The following is a 19714-nucleotide window of genomic DNA, read 5'->3' on the forward strand; positions in this document are numbered from 1 at the left end:
ACAATCCTCCCCATTTCTCCTTCACTCAAATCCAGATAGCTGATGTTCTGAAAGAGCTGCAAAATCTAGACCCCTACAAAACAGCAGGGCAAGACAATCTGGACCCTCTCTTCCTAAAATTATCAGCCTAAATTGTTGCAACCGCTATTACTAGCTTGTTCAAACTATCTTTTGTATCGTCTGAGATCCCCAAAGATTGGAAAGCTACCGCGTTCATCCCCCTCTTCAAAGGGGGAGACACTCTAGACCCAAACTGCTACAGCCCTATATCTATCCTACCCTGCCTTTCTAAGGTCTTCAAAAGCCAAATTAACAAACAGATCACCGTCCATTTTGAGTCCCACCGTACCTTCTACACTATGCAATCTGGTTTCCGAGCTGGTCATGGGTGCACCTCAGCCGCGCTCAAGGTCCTAAACGACATCATAACCGCCATCAATAAGAGACAATACTGTGCAGCTGTATTCATCGACCTGGCCAAGGCTTTCGACTCTTATCAGCAGACTCAACAGCCTTGGTTTCTCAAATGACTGCCTCGCCTGGTTCACCAACTACTTCTCTGACAGAGTTCAGTGTGTCAAATCGGAGGGCCTGTTGTCCGGATCTAAATCAAATCAAATCAAATCAAATTTTATTTGTCACATACACATGGTTAGCAGATGTTAATGCGAGTGTAGCAAAATGCTTGTGCTTCTAGTTCCGACAATGCAGTAATAACAAGTAATCTAACTAACAATTCCAAAACTACTCTCTTATACACAGTGTAAGGGGATAAAGAATATGTACATAAGGATATATGAATGAGTGATGGTACAGAGCAGCATAGGCAAGATACAGTAGATGGTATCGAGTACAGTATATACATATGAGATGAGTATGTAAACAAAGTGGCATAGTTAAAGTGGCTAGTGATACATGTATTACATAAGAATACAGTCGATGATATAGAGTACAGTATATACGTATGCATTTGAGATGAATAATGTAGGGTAAGTAACATTATATAAGGTAGCATTGTTTAAAGTGGCTAGTGATATATTTACATCATTTCCCATCAATTCCCATTATTAAAGTGGCTGGAGTTGAGTCAGTGTCAGTGTGTTGGCAGCAGCCACTCAATCTCTGGCAGTCTCTATGCAGGTGCCACAGAGTTCAATCCTTGGGCCGACTCCTTTCTCTGCATACATCAATGACGTGGCTCTTGTTGCTGGTGATTCTCTGATCAACCTCTACGCAGACGACACCATTCTATATACTTCTGGCCCTTCTTTGGACACTGTGTTAACTAACCTACAGATGAGCTTCAATGCCATACAACTCTCCTTCAATGGCATCCAACTGCTCTCCAACTGCTCTTAAATGCAAGCAAATCTAAATGCATGCTCTTCAACCGATCACCGCCCACACCTACCCACCCGTCCAGCATCACTACTCTGGACGGTTCTGACTTAGAATATGTGGACAACTACAAATGCCTAGGTGTCTGGTTAGACTGTAAACTCTCCTTCCAGACTCACATTAAGCATCTCCAATCCAAAATGAAATCTGGAATTGGCTTTCACAACAAAGAATCCTTCACTCATGCTGCTAAACATACCCTTGTAAAACTGACTATCCTTGACTTCCTTGACTTCGGCGATGTCATTTACAAAATAGCCTCCAACACTCTACTCTGCAAATTGCCATCCATTTTGTCACCAAAGCCTCACATACTACCCACCGCTGTGACCTGTATGCTCTCGTTGGCTGGCCGTCGCTTCATATCTGTCGACAAACACACTGGCTCCTGGTCATCTATAAGTCGTTGCTAGGTAAAGCCCCGCCTTATCTCAGCTCACTGGTCACCATAGCAGCACCCACCCGTTGCACGCACTCCAGCAGGTACATTTCACTGGTCACCCCCAAAGCCAATTCCTCCATCGGCCGCCTTTCCTTCCAGTCTCTGCTGCCAATGACTGGAACAAACTGCAAAAATCACTGAAGCTGTAGACTCATATCTCCTTCACTAGCTTTAAGCACCAGCTGTCAGAGCAACTCACAGATCACTTCACCTGTACATAGCCAATCTGTAAATAGCCCATCCAACTACCTCATCACCAAATTGTTATTTATTTTGCTCCTTTGCACCCCAGTACTGCTACTTGAACACTCATGTTCTGCACATCTATCACCCCCTGTAATAATTTCGCCACTATGGCCTATTTATTGCCTCACCCCCCTTATCCTACCTCATTTGCACACACTGTATACAGACTTTCTCTATTGTATTATTGACTGTATGTTTGTTTATTCCATGTGTAACTGTGTTGTTGCTTGTGTCGCACTGCTTTGCTTTATCTTGGCCAGGTCGCAGTTGTAAATGAGAACTTGTTCTCAACTAGCATACCTGGTTAAATAAAGGTTAAATAAAAATAAAAATGTAAAAATGTTGTGTTGTTACCATGTTGTTGTCATGTTGTGTTGCTACCATGCTGTGTTGTCATGTGTTGCTGCCTTGCTATGTTGTTGTCTTAGGTCTCTCTTTATGTAGTGTTGTGTTGCCTCTCTTGTCATGATGTGTGTTTTGTCCTATATTTATTTGTCTTCTGCCTTTTGGTAGTCTGTCATTGTAACATATAATTAGTTCTTAACTGACTTGCCTAGTTAAATAAAGATTAAATATAAAAATACAGTAAAATAAATAAAAGGGGGGGGGGGGTTATAGGGGATGAGGGTCATAGAAGAGGAGGGGAGGAAGTTAGGTGGGGATGTGAAGATAGGAGAGGAGGGGAGAGTGGAGAAGGGGATGAGGTGTTGAAAGTGCTCCACAGGGATGCTGGCCCGTGTTAACTCCAATGTTTCGCACAGTTGTGTCAAGATGTCCTTTGGGTGGTGGACCATTCTTGATACACACAGAAAACTCTTGAGCAAGAAAAACCCTGCAGCGCTGCAGTTCTTGACACACTCAAGCCGATGTGCCTGGCACCTGCTACCATACCCTGTTCAAAAGCACTTTTGTCTTGCCCCTTCATCCTCTGAATAGCACACATACACAATCCTCAATTGTCTCAAGGCTTAAAAATCCTTATTTAACCAACCTCCTCCACATTCATCTACACTGAAGGAATTTTTAACATGTAACATCAATAAGGGTTCATAGCTTTCACCTGGATTCACCTGGCCAGTCTATGTCATGGAAAGAACAGGTGTTTTTTTTTTTTTTAAATATGTTTTGTACATTCAGTGTATAAAGAGAGTGAAACAGTATGCAAACATTAGTATCCCTTTCCTGCAGTCAATGACCAAAAGCAACACCTTTGCCTCATGGGTGGAATGTTAGTCATATTTTTCATAATGTCATAATTAATAAAGATTATTTGAAAAAAGGTGTGTTTCTTTGTGAAACAGTTTTGTTATATTTCAATCTTCTGTGGTGTGTATAAAGGGTAATATTATTTTTTTAAGCCCATATTGTTGCGTGTGAGGTGTGTACTTTTGTTTCACAGTAGATTTGTTTAAGACTACCAAGAATCACTCTGTGTGACCCTGTTTTAGCCCACCGCAGTATAAGGTTAACGTCACCATTGTTCAATGACTCTATGTACATAGGGTGCAGGGTAGAGTACCTGGTGATAGCTGGCTAGAACAGTAACTAAGATTCAGTCTGATGGCCTGGAGATTTGCCTTGATGCACCTGTACTGTCTCTGCGTTCAATATGGTAGCGGGGTGAACATGCCGTGGGTCTGGCTGAGGTCCTTGATGATCATCTTGGCCTTCCTGTGACACTGGGTGCTGTAGATGTCCTGGAGGGCAGGCAGTGTGCCCTGGTGATGCGTTGGGCTGACCTCACCACCCACTGGAGAGCCCTGCTTTTGCAGGCGGTGCAATTAAAGTACCAAGCGGTGATACAGCCGACAGGATGCTCCGAATTATGCTTCCGTAGAAGTTTGTGAGGGTCTTAGGGGCCAAGTCTAATTTATTCAGCCTCCTGTCAGTGACGTGCATGTAGATTAACTTGAAGCTTTTGACCCTCTCCCCTGCTGCCCCATCGATGTGGATGGGGACATGCTCTCTCTGCTGTCTCCTTTAGACCACGATCAGTTTCTTCGTTTTGTTGACATTAGAGTGCCCTAACTCCACTCTGCCAGGGCTCTCACCTCCTTTCTGTAGGCTGTCTCGTCGTTGTTGGTAATCAGGCCTACCAAATCAAATCAAATGTTATTGGTGACATACACATGGTTAGCAGATGTTACTGCGGGTGTAGAGAAATGCTTGTTCTTCTAGTTCCGACAGTGCAGCAATATCTGACAAGTAATATCCACTGCTGTGTCGTCAGCAAATTTGATGATAGAGTTGGAGATGTGCGTGGCCACACAGTCATGGGTAAACAGAGAGTACAGGAGGGGGCTGAGCATGCACCCCTGTGGGGCCCCCATGTTGATGATCAGCATTGCGGAGGTGTTGTTGCCTACCTCCACCATTTGGGGTCAGCCCGTCAGGATGTCCAGGACCCAGTTTTACAAGAACGGTTTCAGATCCAGGACCCTGAACTTAGTGATGAGCTTGGGGGGCACTATGGTGTTGAAGGCTGAGCTGCATTATTACATTGTAATACAACAGTATGTGAACACCCTTTCAAATTAGTGGATTTGGCTATTTCAGCCACACTCATTGCTGACAGATGTATAAAATGGAGCACACAGCCATGTAATCTCCATAGACAAACATTGGCAGTATAATGGCCTTACTGAAGAGCTCAGTGACTTTCATAGGATGCCATCTTTCCAACAAGTCAGTTTGTCAAATGTGTGCCCTGCTAAAGCTGCCCCGGTCAACTGGTAGTGCTGTTATTGTAAAGTGAAAACATCTAGGTGCAACAACTGCTCAGCCGTGAAAAAGTAGGCCACACAAGCTCACAGAACGGGACCGCTGAGTGCTGAAGCGAGTAGTGCATAAAAATCAATCAACCTTCCCGAATACATAGTGCCAACTGGCAAAATTGGTGGAGGAAGAATAATGGACTGGGGCATTTTTTCATGGTTTGGGCTAGGCCACTTAGTTCCAGTGAAGGGAAATCTTAATGACATTCTAGACGATTCAGTGACATTCTAGACAATTATGTGCTTCCAACTTTGTGGCAATAGTTTGGGGAAGCCCCTTTCTTGTTTTAGCATGACAATACCCCCATGCACAAAGCGAGGTCCATACAGAAGTGGTTAGTCGAGAGCTGTGTGGAAGAACTTGACTGGCCTGCACAGAGTCCTGACCTCAACCCTATCGAACGCCTATAGGCTAAATTGGAACATCGACTGCGAGCCAGGAAAAACCGGCCAACATCAGTGCCCGAGCTCACTAATGCTCTTGTGGCTGAATGGAATCAATTCCCCACAGAAATGTTCCAGCATCTAGCGGAAAGCCTTCCCAGAAGAATGCCCTAACTCCGTATTAATGCCCATTTGGAATGAGGTGTTCAACGAGGAGGTGTCCAGATACTTTTGGTCATGTAGTGTATTTATCTTGTGCAGGTGGGATAGGGCAGTGTGCAGTGCAATGGCAACTGCGTCAACCATGGATCTGTTGGGCCAATATACAAATTGTAGTGGGTCTACGGTGTCAGGTAAGGTGGAGGTGATATGATCCTTAACTAGCCTCTCAAAGCATTTCATGATGACAGAAATGAGTGCTACGGGGGGTGATAGTCATTTTGTTTAGCTACCTTTGCTTTCTTGGATATAGGAACAATCGTAGACATCTTGAAGCAAGTGGGGACAACAGACTGGGATGCATAGAGATTGAAACTGTCTGTAAACACTCCATCCAACTGGTCTGCACATGCTCTGAGGACACAGCTTGGGATGCCGGCAACCTTGCGAGGGTTGACTCGCTTAAATCACTTTCTCACGTAGGGCATGGCGAATGGGAGCACACAGTCCTCGTGAGCAGAGGGGGCCCACATCAGCAACTCAATGTTATTTTCCTTGAAGTGTGTTTAGCTCGTCCGGGAGCGAGGCATCGGTGTCCGCGACCTGGCTGGCTTTCCCTCTATAAACTTTAATGGTGATAGTTGCATAGCAAACTGCAAAAGGCAAGGATATCAGACTAAATTAGTTTTGTTGTTGATTGAAGATGTTTTTTGTTGGATGCCAGTGGCAACATTCCGATGCTAAACCACATCAGAGAGAACTACCCTGTGGGTGTTCAATGTGTTACTGGTATTTTGAGGTGACAAGTTCAAGCAATTTACATATAATCCACAAAACAGTGGAAAACATAAGATGAGCAAATCTTATTGTTGTTCAAAATAATCAAAGTGGGAGAAGTTGGTACTTTACCAAATAGGGCTATCTTCTGTATACCACCCATACCTTGTCACAACAAAACGGATTGGCTCAAACACATTTAAGAAGGAAAGAAATTCCACAAATTAACTTGTAATTGAAATGCATTCCAGGTGAATGGAAGCTGGTTGAGAGAATGCCAAGAGTGTGCAAAATTCTACTTTGTAGAATCTCAAATATATTTAGATTTGTATAACACTTTTTTGGTTACTACATGATTCCATGTGTGTTATTTCATAGTTTTAATATCTTCACTATTATTCTACAATGTATAAACTAGTACAAATAAAGAAAAACCCTTGAATGAGTAGGTGTGTCCAAACTTTTGACTGGTACTGAATATAAAGTCTAATTTTGGGATGCAAACTCAAAATGTGGACAACGTCAACTCTATATCTGACGTCATACATTTGTCTTCTTTTTTAAGACCATAACCATGTTTGTGAGGTGTATACTTTTGTTTCGAAGGAGATGTTTTCAAGACTACCAAGAAACACTGTGTGTGATCCTGATTTAGCCCACTGCAGTAGAAAGTTATCTATTTGACTCTAATCTACTCCCTCAACCGTATCCCTCCTGTGTTGCAATAAGACCTCTTGAGCAACATTAGGTTTCTATCTGTGTGTGTGTGTGTGTGTGTGTGTGTGTGTGTGTGTGTGTGTGTGTGTGTGTGTGTGTGTGTGTGTGTGTGTGTGTGTGTGTGTGTGTGTGTGTGTGTATGTGTGTGTGTGTGTGTGTGTGTGTGTGTGTGTGTGTGTGTGTGTGTGTGTGTGTGTGTGTGTGTGTGTGTGTGTGTGTGTGTGTGTGTGTGTGTGTGTGTGTGTGTGTGCAGGGCATGACAACCCTCTCCTCAGGTTTTTGAGGTGACTGACACTGTCACTTCTCTTTTTGTTGTTCCTAGAACTTAACAGGTGGTTTTAACACATATATCCATGGACCACACTAAAAAAGCCACATACAGAAGTTCAGCTTTATACATCTCATATTATCAAATATAATTTTTTCTTTTTCCATTTCTTATTTTCTTCCCAAAAGCCATCTGCTAGCAGGGACAAACGTTCAGTATAAATTTACTTTAATTCACAAACTTTTTCAGAAAACTGCAGATACATTTTCAACACAACTGTTTTAATCACATTGATTTAAGTATGGTTTCAAAAAATATTTTTGGTCCATTTTCCAAATCAACCACGTTATTGCCCACTGGGCAGAGACGTCAATTAAGCCTGTATTCCACATTGGTTCAACGCAATTTCAGTGTGTGCCCAGTGGGTGGGAATGTAATTTAGATAATGGCAGTATATGCCATTTTTCATGATCAAAAAATTACGGAACTATGATATATGTATATATACTTGGTCAAACTCGGTGTCAGGACAAATGTTCTTAAAATGCTGTTCTTCTAGAAGAGAGGAGTAGATGCTCTACTGACAGTAGATGTCGTAAGGATGTCTTGATCATAAAGAACGGCACTCGGGCATCGAAGTCTGATCAAATGTTATGTCATTTTAAGAACCAACAGACACCAAAAAAGAGAGATTTACTTTAAACACGTGTCCTATGTGCACTTCTAGATAACTTCTAGATAACCCTTGTGATTATTTAACACGTATCCCTGTCGTGGTTCATATTACAGGGCTTATTTACAGACATATTAGATACTTTACTTTTAGCATCCATGTAAGTATTGTGATATAGTGAGGCCTTGGAAAAAGTGGTCCCCAATTCCATATTAATAAATACATGAAAAGTAGGCTACAATATATACATGCTTATGACAATCGATAATAATAATAACGTTACAACGTTATTATTGTTAACAACTTTAAAAGATTACTGTAGAGCTCAAAATGACCTGATAACATCTTCATCCAGTTCCCATACTCCTGGTCTGGTATGATCTCCAGTCTAATCCAGTTGGCTATGAGTGGACTGATCATATTCCATTTATTGGTGAGCGTTTCATCCATGCAGAACATGCATAGACACAGATAATATTTTAACAACCACAAACCATGGGTGTAACTCTCCGATAGACATTATGTTACTGTACAAGTGGTGATGTAAATTAAAACGAACTGTGCTAAACATTTAACACTATTAAAATCCACTGTACAGATTTATACGCATATGTGCAGACTATAATTTACGCCTTTACCGTAGCGTGTTTCGTTAATGCCAGTGATAGCCAGTTGAAAATATGCTGCATCTTCCCTCTTTCGTTTTTATACAAAAATTACAGTGTGGAATGGCACAGAATAATTTGAATGGGAATATACACTCACTCAGTCAAGATAAAAAGGCAGAGGTATCCGCTGTAGTGCCTCTGAATACATGCCGGAAGGCAGCCATTTGCGTGCAGGTAAACTACCTGTGCGCTCCAATCAGGTACCTTGGCGCTCCTTTCATATGCCAGTTTGGAGAGTAGTTGTCACCGCATTATAAATACCTTCTCTCTCACTTCAATACACTGCTGTTTTGTTTATTTTATGAAGTCGCTATTGGAAATCGGATGCGTGGGTAATTCCTCTCACATTTGACTCAAAGCACAGCCTACAAATGATCAAATACAATCTCATGGGAGACAACAACTTGATCACGTTCTCCCTCTCCACAACAACGCGCGCACATACTCCTCAATTATCCCTGCGCGTGAAGATAGGTGGCGTGTTAAGGATGTCTCGCGCCTCTATATTCCAGGAAAAGAAAAAGAGCGAAAAAATGTCATTAGAAGAGGCGTAACCCGTCAGTGCGCGTTCCCAGGTCTGTTTCGTGAAGTGGCTGAAAGAGACCAGTCCTAACCTGCCCATCAGGAATAACGGTCCCTCATCATCAAGCTTTTTTCAAGGCTTATTACTAGTTATTTTCTTTGGATCCACAACGCACCCCTTTATCATCTCTCTGTGACGTTCTGTCTTCCAACCAGCTGTTTAGAGGATCACACTGACACCGGTACGTGTATTTTAACATATTGCTTTTTACATCAGTTTATTTGAATGAAACTTCAATATCTTTGCGATTGAGGTAGATTTGCCATTCAGGTATCCGTGCGCCGTTGCGCAATTATCAAAGTTGGACAGCCTACCTGCTCAGGTGAGAAAGGTGCGCGCTGCTGCAGAAGTGGATAGAGCGTTATATAGGCCTACCTGCATCAACTGTGATCGGATGCTCTCCTATATTCCCTGTATCCTTTCCGGGAAATCAAATTGTATTCGATGTTATTCGTTCCTATTCCTTTTGAGCTGTCCGAGTAGAAACGGGCGTAGGCTATTCGCGTTGGTTTGCCATCCATTGTATTTGCTAATTTTACGCATAGCCTTCCAGTAGATAGATCAACATACACTGTTTTTTTTTATCTACATTCCAAATTTGTGGACAGCTCATTATGTGTAGCTGGGGTTTGGGCAGTGACCACTAACATCCGCACTGTTGTGTGTGTTGTCGGCTATGTGTGTTCACTGCTTGTGCAAATGCCAAAGCCTTGTGAAAAAAAATTCTATGTGATGCAGTGGCAAATGTAAGTCTCTAAACTAGAAGACCCTCGTTTGGGCTGTGCTTCTCTCATTCTATTTCAATTGACTTTCCTCTAAAGTATATACTATTGAGCTTTCCCGTTTGTTGTCGTTTAAACGTTTATGGGTGTTTTAGTGTTTGTTTTCTTCTGTTACGGTTCGCTACCCTTTTAATACAAACTCCACTGACACCACGTCCCTACATTAAAAAAAACAAACATTTAAATCGGGTCTGGTGCTGCTTTTATTTTTACCAATCAGTTTAAATGGTAGATGAAATACATTTGAACATATCCTTATTAGAAAGGGGAAGTTAGTCTATTTCCCCACATATTGCAACATTTGGCACGTTTTTTTCTTGATGCATGTGTCCAACATCCTTACATCATGTGTCTATGAAAAATATAATTAGGTCTTTCACAGATACACTCATAAACACAGTTTGGAAAAATTGAAAACAAACTCGAAATGACTGACATGAAATGAGATGAGCCTATTTAGTTGAATCGAACACTTTGCTTAACTTGATTGAGGCAGATGATACAAAGGATTTCAGATTGTAGGCAGTGGGCTATTAATATATGTTGTTACAGATTAAAACTGAATCAATGTTTCTCGAGTGTGATACATTTGGTGATGACAGCAAAGTTGCCTTAGACTGACAGAAGGGACAGCCATAACAAACCTTCAATATCAAAGACATCAACAAGTCTCGGAAGTTGATGTATAAATTCAATTAGAAACTTGCACAGAAACATCCACCTTTTAATTTGAGGTTTCATACAATAATCGACATTTTTGGAAGTGTATGCCTTGCTTTATTTCAGTCATCCTTGTAAGATATTGAAAGTGTCTGCCTGTCCGTCCTCCTCCTCCTTCTGCTCCGATTCATTGACAATCTGCCCGATTAGGAGATACATCAAAAGACCAGGCGACGGCAGACGCAGTACGGTCTTGCTCAAACTCCCTCTCCTGGACTTTAACCCATATGGAGTTTCATTGAAGACTTTAGAGTGAATAAAAACGTTTTATTTCGGGCCCCTGTGGTTGAACGGGATCCATACAGTCATATTGTCCCAACATTTGTCGCCGTTTTGTTTGGTTATTAGATATCAACCGGAGCCTGCCTGTGCTGCTGACTGAAGGAGCCGAGCCCATGCGGACTGTAAGCCATCTGACCTAGCCTAAACTCTTATCAATGAAGCAGGAGATCATGGCGGAGGGTCCCCGGTGTAAGAGGCGAAAACAATCAAACCCACAGAGAAAGAACGGTAAGAACATGTTTTAAGTTAAATAAAATGAATGTTTGGGAACATTTGTAAGTTTTGCCAGCAGTCATTTGCGGGACCTCCCGCGCCTTGTCGCCTTTCACAGTTCGATTATAGTTTATATTCAGTGTAGGCACTGAGAATGGGGTGGTTGCGTAAAAATACACTACATTTTGTTGTAGTTTTGAACTTATACACTATGTAAAGCATTTTCATGTTTATTTTGAATGAGATTATGAGCGTTAAAGTGAACTATCAATGTCTCGAGCTGACTGTGTAGGAAAGGGATGTCAGAATGAGGCTCGAATGCGGTTCAGCGAGATAGTGCTACTTTCTAGCAGGCAGGAAAACCGTTATTTGGGTAGGCCTATAGCGCGTCTCCTATGAATTGGATAAATCGGAGAAACCTGTGGATTAGGTAGAAACTGAACTGCGTTGTTAACTTTTGTGTGATTATGACGTAAATGTGCTTTATCTCACGATTATTCAACACAGTTTCATTGTCGTGTGAATTGTGTTGTGTTGTGGGTATTGTGTTGTGCTATAATTGCCATTCATAAGTGACTTGGTGCCTTTAAAGACCTTTTCCACGTCTTAGATATTATATATAGTCTGTCAACTCGGAGTTAATTAAAGGTCTTAAAATGGCCATGACAATAGGACACAGTTTCTGAATGTGTCAATTTTTGTTCGGGTCTGGTGCTGCACAAAGACTACAGCACTAAACACAACACACCTCGTATAGGCAAGCTCACAGACTGACCAAAAGTATCCGAGTGCATTTCTGGTATTTCTGAAACGTTACTTGAGTTATGTGTTAACCTACAACGTTTAGAGGATATAGAAAACTCCTGAGTTTTGTGTAGGAGTTGTGTTGGGAGTGATAGGGATTTTGCGAGGGGGCATCCCTTTTGACGCCTCATCCATGTGTGTTATGCAAAGTTATATTTAATTCATGTCAATGTTGAACTGACTTGTTTTCTCTTGTTACTTTAATATCCCATGGTATTACATGTTTGATGTAAATCTGGTGTCACAGTAGTTTGCTTAATTTGTATTTTGTTGTATAGCACTATCGTAGCTAAACATGTATTTTTTAAACAATCTTTACATTTAAATTATATCGTTTTTTTATATCACACATTTTCAGTCGACTTATTTTGTTTACTAGTTTTTATTTGTTTATTGATTCAGTGAACTCAGTATGTTGTTCAGGATGTTTACTGCTGTCAAGCACGTTTCTGATCAACAAAGATAATACTGAAGTATTGCAGCTCCTTTTAACCGCACATCGGTCTTTGTAAAAACCAAGATGAGAAGTGATTTTTCAAATTGCAATGGTTTTGTTAAAATTTTTAAGAACATTCAGCCAATGTCAATGTGGGCAAAAATTAAGAGAAAAATAATGTTGACAATATTGTTTTGTCAGAGGCTATAATGGAGGACTACTGCTACTGTCTCCCAGGTGTGCACTTTTATTACTGATCATTTTAATGTGGAAATGTTTGTTTCCATTCCCCATTTAAACGGATTGCTTCTTCCCTGCGGGAGAATTTCATAGCCTCATAGGTCTATATTTTAATATGCAATATGTATTTGCCTGAATATGCCTCTAGGCATACTGTTGATGCAAGACATTAATGGTAGGGTTAAGGCAACAACAGAAAAAACAGTTTTGGTCTGGTGTAAATATGTGTATTCAGAATGGATATAGTCATTCAGACTGAAAGTCTACTACGAAATACCTTTGCTTGTGAACTAGAACTTTTGCGAGTCTGAAGATCTTTTTTGCCTGTGGACAACTTTCACCCCGATGCAGTATTCCCACAGGGATATCTGCTGTATAAGGTCTGGAGGACCATATGCATTTTATTATCGCAAAGTAATACAGAACCAGAACTGTTGATATCTGTGTTAATTTTCTGTTTACATAATCCTCATATTGGAAATATGCGATTTATTATGGAAATGAAATGAACTCTTTATAGAGTAGGCCTACAAATTGTCCGTATGGCCTGTTGCATACAGGCCTACAGTATCTTGTGGTTAGGCCTATACTTCTTTTCTTGGGATGTTTGCCCCCCCCCCCCCCCCCCCACCCTCCCCACACACACACACACACACACCTCACCTCATCTTAACTCCGTGACTCCCTAGTCCCAATCGGAGGTCACATTAGGCCCTGTGCAACTCGATATGCTCAGTCTGCACAACTTTGTTGCAGTTTGCAGCCCCCTCCCCCGTGCGAAACGTCACATCCAGCTGTGAGGGGTCGTTCAGTTGTGTGAACGCAGCTGTCAAAAGCGCTCCATTAGCCTCGCCTTAAAATACTCTTTCTTTCATTTTATATATATATATATATATACATATATATATTTATATATATTTTTGTTACACTATTTCAGCTTTCAATGCCACAATTGGTGTACTAAAGTGTGTGAGGTCAATATAAATAAGACTGATCAATCACCGAATAAACTGGACATGTTATTGTCTTGCAACACTTATATAGTCAGAGTTATAAGACATTTAATACATGGGTTCATCTCAGGATTATCACAACATTCAAATGAAGGCATGGCTGTCATGGCCAGTATGCTAGTGGGTCCATAACTGTCTCAAGACAATGGGGTTTCAATGGAAGTGAGTTTCATTTCCCTGCTCCTATCATCAGCAGTGAGCAGTGTCAGGGTGCCTGTTGTACCATTCATGCTACATTTCTCACAAACATGCCATTGTCCTTGCTGCTGGAGACATGTGTCTGTGTTACATCTGCTCCTGAAACTCCCTCTACTGGTCATCCTGTGTCTCCTTGACCTGCTGCCACTCCCCCAGTACTCTCTCCCTCTCCCTCTCCCTCACTGTGTGTGTGATAGTGTGTGCGGAGACAGGTGTGCTGGAGTAAAGGCAGATCCCCACCAGCTGCAACCTGTTCCATAATCAAGACCTCTACAAATACTCAGCCCTGCCACTTCCATGCTGCCAGATCGTAATCTCTGCTCAGTCAGTCTACGCTTCTAGCCGTTTGTTACTGTTAGATCCTGTTATCCTGTTGTGCCTGTTTTCCTCTCCGCTACAGTTCCGCCCATTCTGACTCTGGTCCTTGTCTCCAGTTCCACGTCTAGTCATCCTGCTTCCCCACACTACTACTCCCTTGGATTCCCCTCCAGGCCTGCCTAACCTGTCCCAACCCCTCTCGCTCCAGTCTCAGCCTCCGGACCTGGTTTCCTGCAACCCACCCGAGTTTCCCCTGGCCTGCACTCCATCTTCCCCCTGTGTTTTAATAAATACCTTGGTTACTTCATCCCAGTCTCCTCGTCTGAGTCTGCTCTTGGGTTCCCCTGTGCCACTCTTCGTAACAATACGATCTTGCCAAAGAGATGAACCCAGCAGACTATGATACTTTCCACCAAACCATCGTCTCCGTGAGCGTCGGAGGGAGAGGGTAGGTAGGGTTGCATGCACCATAACATCTGTTTCAGTGCCTTGTCCTCCTTCTCTGACTGCATCCCATCCCAAGGCTATTCCAGATCCTGAACACATGCAGCTCGGCAGGGCCCGTCTCTCTCTAGAGGAGAGGCAACGACGAATCAGCGCTAGGAGCTGCCTATACGGTGGCCAGGTTGGTCACTTTGTCTCTACTTGTTCCCATCTAGCAAAAGAGGGGGCTCGGCAGTAGGGGGGGATATGCTGTTTAGCCGAATCGCCTGCCCATCTTCCCCCAGATCTCTGATTGAAGGCAACCTTGTGTGGCAGAGCCAAGCTTTTCCTCTGTCTGTTCTCATCGATTCGGGCACCGACGAGAGCTTCCTGGACTGAGGGGTCGTTACCTAGTTGGGTCTGGACACTGTCCCACTTGATTCACCCCTCGATGCTAACGCTCTCAATGGAAAGCTCCTCGCTCGTGTCTGTGAGAACCGTCCCTGTCATCCTGCGTCTCTCTGGAAATCACGAGGAAAAGATCAGTTTCCACATAATCGACTGTCCTTACTCTCCCCTGGTTCTTGGCCATCCATGATTAAAGCTACACAACCCACAGATTGACTGGACCGCCTGAAAGGTAACCACTTGGAGTTAATTTTGTCACTCTAATTGTCTACATTCTGCCCTTCCCCCTGCCTTGTCTGTGCCCCAGGTTCTTCTAGAATCTCCGGACCTGTCATCAGTTCCTCCCGAGTATCACGATCTAGCTCCTGCTTTCAGCAAGTATCACACCCTGTCGCTGCCGCCTCATCGGCCGTACGACTGCGCCATTGACCTTCAGCCTGGAGCTCCTCTCCCCATTACCCAGTTTTTAACCTCTCTCGCCCCGAGCAAAAGGCTGTGGAGAGGTACATCCAGGAGCTCCTCTCCCCAGTAGCCAGTTTTTAACCTCTCTCACCCCGAGCAAAAGGCCATGGAGAGGTACATCCAGGAATCTCTGGCTGCAGGACATATCAAGCCATCTTCCTCCCTGGTGGGTGCTGGGTTTTTCTTTGTGAAGAAGGATGGGTCACTGAGGCCGTGCATAGACTTCCGTGGGCTGAATAATTTCACAGTAAAGAACAAGTACCCCTTGCCATTCTTCAGCTCTGATTTTGCCCCCCTCCATGGTGCCACTGTGTTTACCAAATTCGACCTCTGGAATGCCTACCACCTTGTTCTCATAAGAGAGGGGGACGAGTGGAAGACTGCATTCAACACACCACTTGGTCACTTTGATTATTTGGTCATGCCTTTTGGTCTTACTAATACCCCTGCTGTTTTCCAGAACTTAGTCAATGATGTGCTGAGGGATGTGATTGGACGCTTTGTTTTTGTCTATTTAGATGACATCCTGATTTTTTCCAAGGACCCTGAGACTCACTAGCAACATGTTGGCCAAGTTCTTAACGACTGTTGGAGAATAAGCTTTTTGTTAAAGCTGAAAAATGTGAGTTCCATGCTGCCTCAGTGTCTTTCATGGATTATAATATTGCACAGGGACAGTTAAGTATGGACCCCGCCAAGGTCATGGCAGTCAAAGATTTGCCTGCACCCACCAACCTGAAGCAGCTACAGCGTTTCCTGGGGTTTGCACATTTTTACAGACGTTTCCTCCACAACTACAGCCATCTGGCAGCACCTCTCACCACTCTCACCTCCACCTCCACTCCATTCCACTAGACTCTTGAGGCAGAGGCAGCATTTCTGGAACTCAAGCTTTGCTTCACCTCCGCTCCGGGCCTTACTCAGCCCGATCCAGATCTCCAGTTCATTGTGGAGCTGGACACCTCTGACAGCGGGGTAGGTGCTGTTCTGTCTCAACGTTCCCCCTCTGATCAGAAGGTCCACCCATGTGCATTCTTTTCCTATAAGCTCTCACCTGCAGAGAGGAATTTTGACATCGGAACCCAGGAACTCCTGGCAGTTAAGCTGGCTCATGAAGAATGGCGTCACTGGCTGGAGGGCTCTGTACCCCCCTTCATCGTGTGGACTGAGCATAAAAACCTGTCCTACATACAGACCGCCTAACGTCTGAACTCCCGGAAAGCCAACTGGGCTTTGTTCTTCGGTAGATTCAATTTCACACTCACTTATAGCCCCGGTTTGAAGAATACCAAGCTTGATGCCCTCTCTCACCAGTTCACCACCGACAACACAGGTACCGAGCCAGGAGCCATTGTGCTATCCACCTGCATCGTTGCCGCTGTCGCCTGGGAGATCGAGACCCGTATCCGCCAGGCTCAGCAGAACCAGCCTGACCCAGTGAACGATCCCTGTAATGCACGGTTTGTTCCAGATTGTGTTCGCTCTGATGTTCTTCAGTGGGGCCATTCTACCCACCTCACCTGTCACCCTGGTATGAACTGGACCCTTGCCTTCCTGCGTCAACGCTTTTGGTGGCCCACCATGGAGAGAGATGTCTGGGAGTTTGTCTCAGCCTGTTCGGTTTGTGCCCGGAACAAAACCTCCACTAAACCCACTTCCAGTCTGCTTCGCCCTCTTCCCATACCGAGTCGCCCCTGGTCACACTTAGCTCTGGACATCGTCACTGACCTTCCCCCATCTAACGGTAACTCTGTCATCCTCACCATTATTGACAGGTTTTCCAAAATGTCTCACTTCATTCCCCTCTCCAAGCTCCTGTCCTCCAGGGACCCTGCGGACCTGTTAGTATCCCATGTGTTTTGTCTGCATGCAAATTCCCACTGACATCGTTTCCGACAGAGGACCTCAGTTTACCTCCCAGGTATGGAGATCCTTCTCTTCAGCTCTTGGTATCAATGTCAATTTTTCTTCTGGATATCATCCCCAGACCAACGGGAAGACCGACTGGGCCAACCAAGATGGAGACTGCCCTACGCTGCATGACTTCTGCTAACCCTTCCTCCTGGAGCGCTCAGCTACCCTGGGTTGAAAAATGCCCACAACTCCCTCACCAACGTCTCGTCAGGTATGTCACCCTTCGAGTGTGCTCTGCGTTACCAATCCCCCTTGTTCCCCGCCCAAGAGGTTGCGGTTCCTTCTGTCCAGGACCATCTGCACCGTTGTTACTATACCTGGAGGAAGGCCCGGGCTGCCCTTCTTCGTGCCTCTCACAGGACCCAGTCCCAAGTCAACCGTTGCTGGGCCTCAGCTCCAGTCTACACCCCAGGTCAAAAGGTTATGGCTCTCATCGAAGGACCTGCCATTGAAAGTGGCATCGAAGAAACGTTCCCCCCGATTCATTGGTCCCTTTGAAATTGACCATGTTGTTAACCCCTCTGCTGTGCGCTTGAAACTCCCAGCCTCTATCAGGATCCATCCTACCCTTCATGTATCCCTGATTAAACCTTTCTGCTCCAGTCCCCAGTCTCCTCCTGCAGCGGCTCCTCCACCCCCTCGGCTCCTCGATGACCATCCTGCCTATACCGTCCGGCAACTTTTGGATGTGTGCTGTCGGGGTCACGGCTGGCAGTAACTGATGGACTGGGAAGGATACGGGCCTGAGAAGCACTGCTGGGTGCCCCGCCGTCACATTATGGACCCCTCCCTCATACATGATTTCCATACCTCACACCCAGCTAAGCCTGGTTGGGTGCCTGTAGAGGGATTGGGTACTGTTACATCTGCTCCTGCCATGCCCTCTATTGCTCATCCTGTGTCTCTTTGACCTGCCGCCACTCCCCCAGTACCCTCTCCCTCTCCCTCTGTGTGTGTGTGATTGTGTGGGCGGAGACAGGTGTGCTGGAGTAAGAGCAGATCCCCACCAGCTGCAACCTGTTCCATAATCAAGACCTCTACAAATACTCAGCCCTGCCACTTCCACTAGCCGTTTGTTACTGTTAGATCCTGTTATCCTGTTGTGCCTGTTTTCCTCTCCGCTACAGTTCCGCCCATTCTGACTCTGGTCCTTGTCTCCAGTTCCACGTCTAGTCATCCTGCTTCCCCACACTACTACTCCCTTGGATTCCCCTCCAGGCCTGCTTACCCTGTCCCAACTCCTCTCGCTCCAGTCTCAGCCTCCGCACCTGGTTTCCTGCAACCCACCCGAGCTTCCCCTGGCCTGCACTTTAATAAATGTAATAAATACCTTGGTTACTTCATCCCAGTCTCCTCGTCTGAGTCTGCTCTTGGGTTCCCCTGTTCCACTCCGCGTAACAGTCTGCCAGCTCACTATGGCTAATGGTTTAATGTATAATATGAGCACACTCATATGTGTTCATGTCTACGCATTCACACACACACACACACACACACACACACACACACACACACACACACACACACACACACACACACACACACACACACACACACACACACACCTTCTGTCCTGGAGCTTTTTGGTACTGCTACGGTGGTCCTTCAGAACGCCTATGGTATGATTACCACTCTTGCTCACATCAGCGCTGACCTGAATGCCTTTCATATCTGCTCCGCCATGCCTTATGCACCCCCTCCCCCCTCTGTCCCCTCCTCCACGCCCCCCCCCACCCCCTCAGTAAACACCCCAGAGGGCAGAACAAAGAAAAGGAGCTCCTCTCCTCCTCCCTCCCTCTCTCCTCATTCTTAATCACAATTCAGGCCTTTCACCGCCGCCAGGCCGCTCTCGCATTCAGCATCCCAAAGCCTGAGATGAAAAGAGCTCAGAAAAATGGAAAGCAGACTGAGTGAGAGTGAGTGAGAGGGGGAATGAAAAAGAGAGATTATGGAAAAGAGGAACAGAAAGTGGGTAGTGACTGAGCGACATAACTTAGGTGTCTTTGGCTGTTTGTCAGGCCTCCCCTGGTTACGTGCCCTATATAGCCTCCTTCTCACTCCGCCCAAGGGCTGGGCACTATTGGTGGACAGATAGGGTTACAGGATGCCATTCCTGGACTATTCACAGCTGAATAATAGGAGCAAGAGGGAGAAAGAGAGGGATGAGTGGTGTAGGGAGACAGATAGAAGGATGAGTGGTGTAGGGAGTCAGAGAGAGGGATGAGTGGTGTAGGGAGTCAGAGAGAGGGATGAGTGGTGTAGGGAGACAGAGAGAGGGATGAGTGGTGTAGGGAGACAGAGAGAGGGATGAGTGGTGTAGGGAGACAGAGAGAGGGTTGAGTGGTGTAGGGAGACAGAGAGAGGGATGAGTGGTGTAGGGAGACAGAGAGAGATGGATGAGTGGTGTAGGGA

At 44.7% G+C, this 19714-nt stretch overlaps 1 protein-coding gene across 5 annotated transcripts in view; it reads left to right on the forward strand.

The window, feature by feature from the left end:
• The first annotated feature begins 9066 nt into the window (after positions 1-9066).
• The window catches only part of LOC139380920 (zinc finger E-box-binding homeobox 2-like), a 78186-nt gene continuing 67538 nt past the window's right edge, over positions 9067-19714 (forward strand). For 3 of the 5 annotated variants that reach the window (XM_071124085.1, XM_071124086.1, XM_071124087.1), the window contains exons 1-2: positions 9097-9270; positions 10940-11101. In XM_071124085.1, coding sequence (XP_070980186.1) covers positions 11029-11101 — 73 coding nt within the window. In that variant the 5' untranslated portion in view covers positions 9097-9270; positions 10940-11028. Of the gene's footprint in view, positions 9271-10939; positions 11102-19714 lie in introns of all 5 variants that reach the window. The other 2 variants (XM_071124083.1, XM_071124084.1) reach the window with 2 other exon arrangements.

The sequence above is a fragment of the Oncorhynchus clarkii genome, chromosome 22, assembly GCF_045791955.1.
Source record: "Oncorhynchus clarkii lewisi isolate Uvic-CL-2024 chromosome 22, UVic_Ocla_1.0, whole genome shotgun sequence".
NCBI classification, from domain to species: Eukaryota; Metazoa; Chordata; class Actinopteri; order Salmoniformes; family Salmonidae; genus Oncorhynchus; species Oncorhynchus clarkii.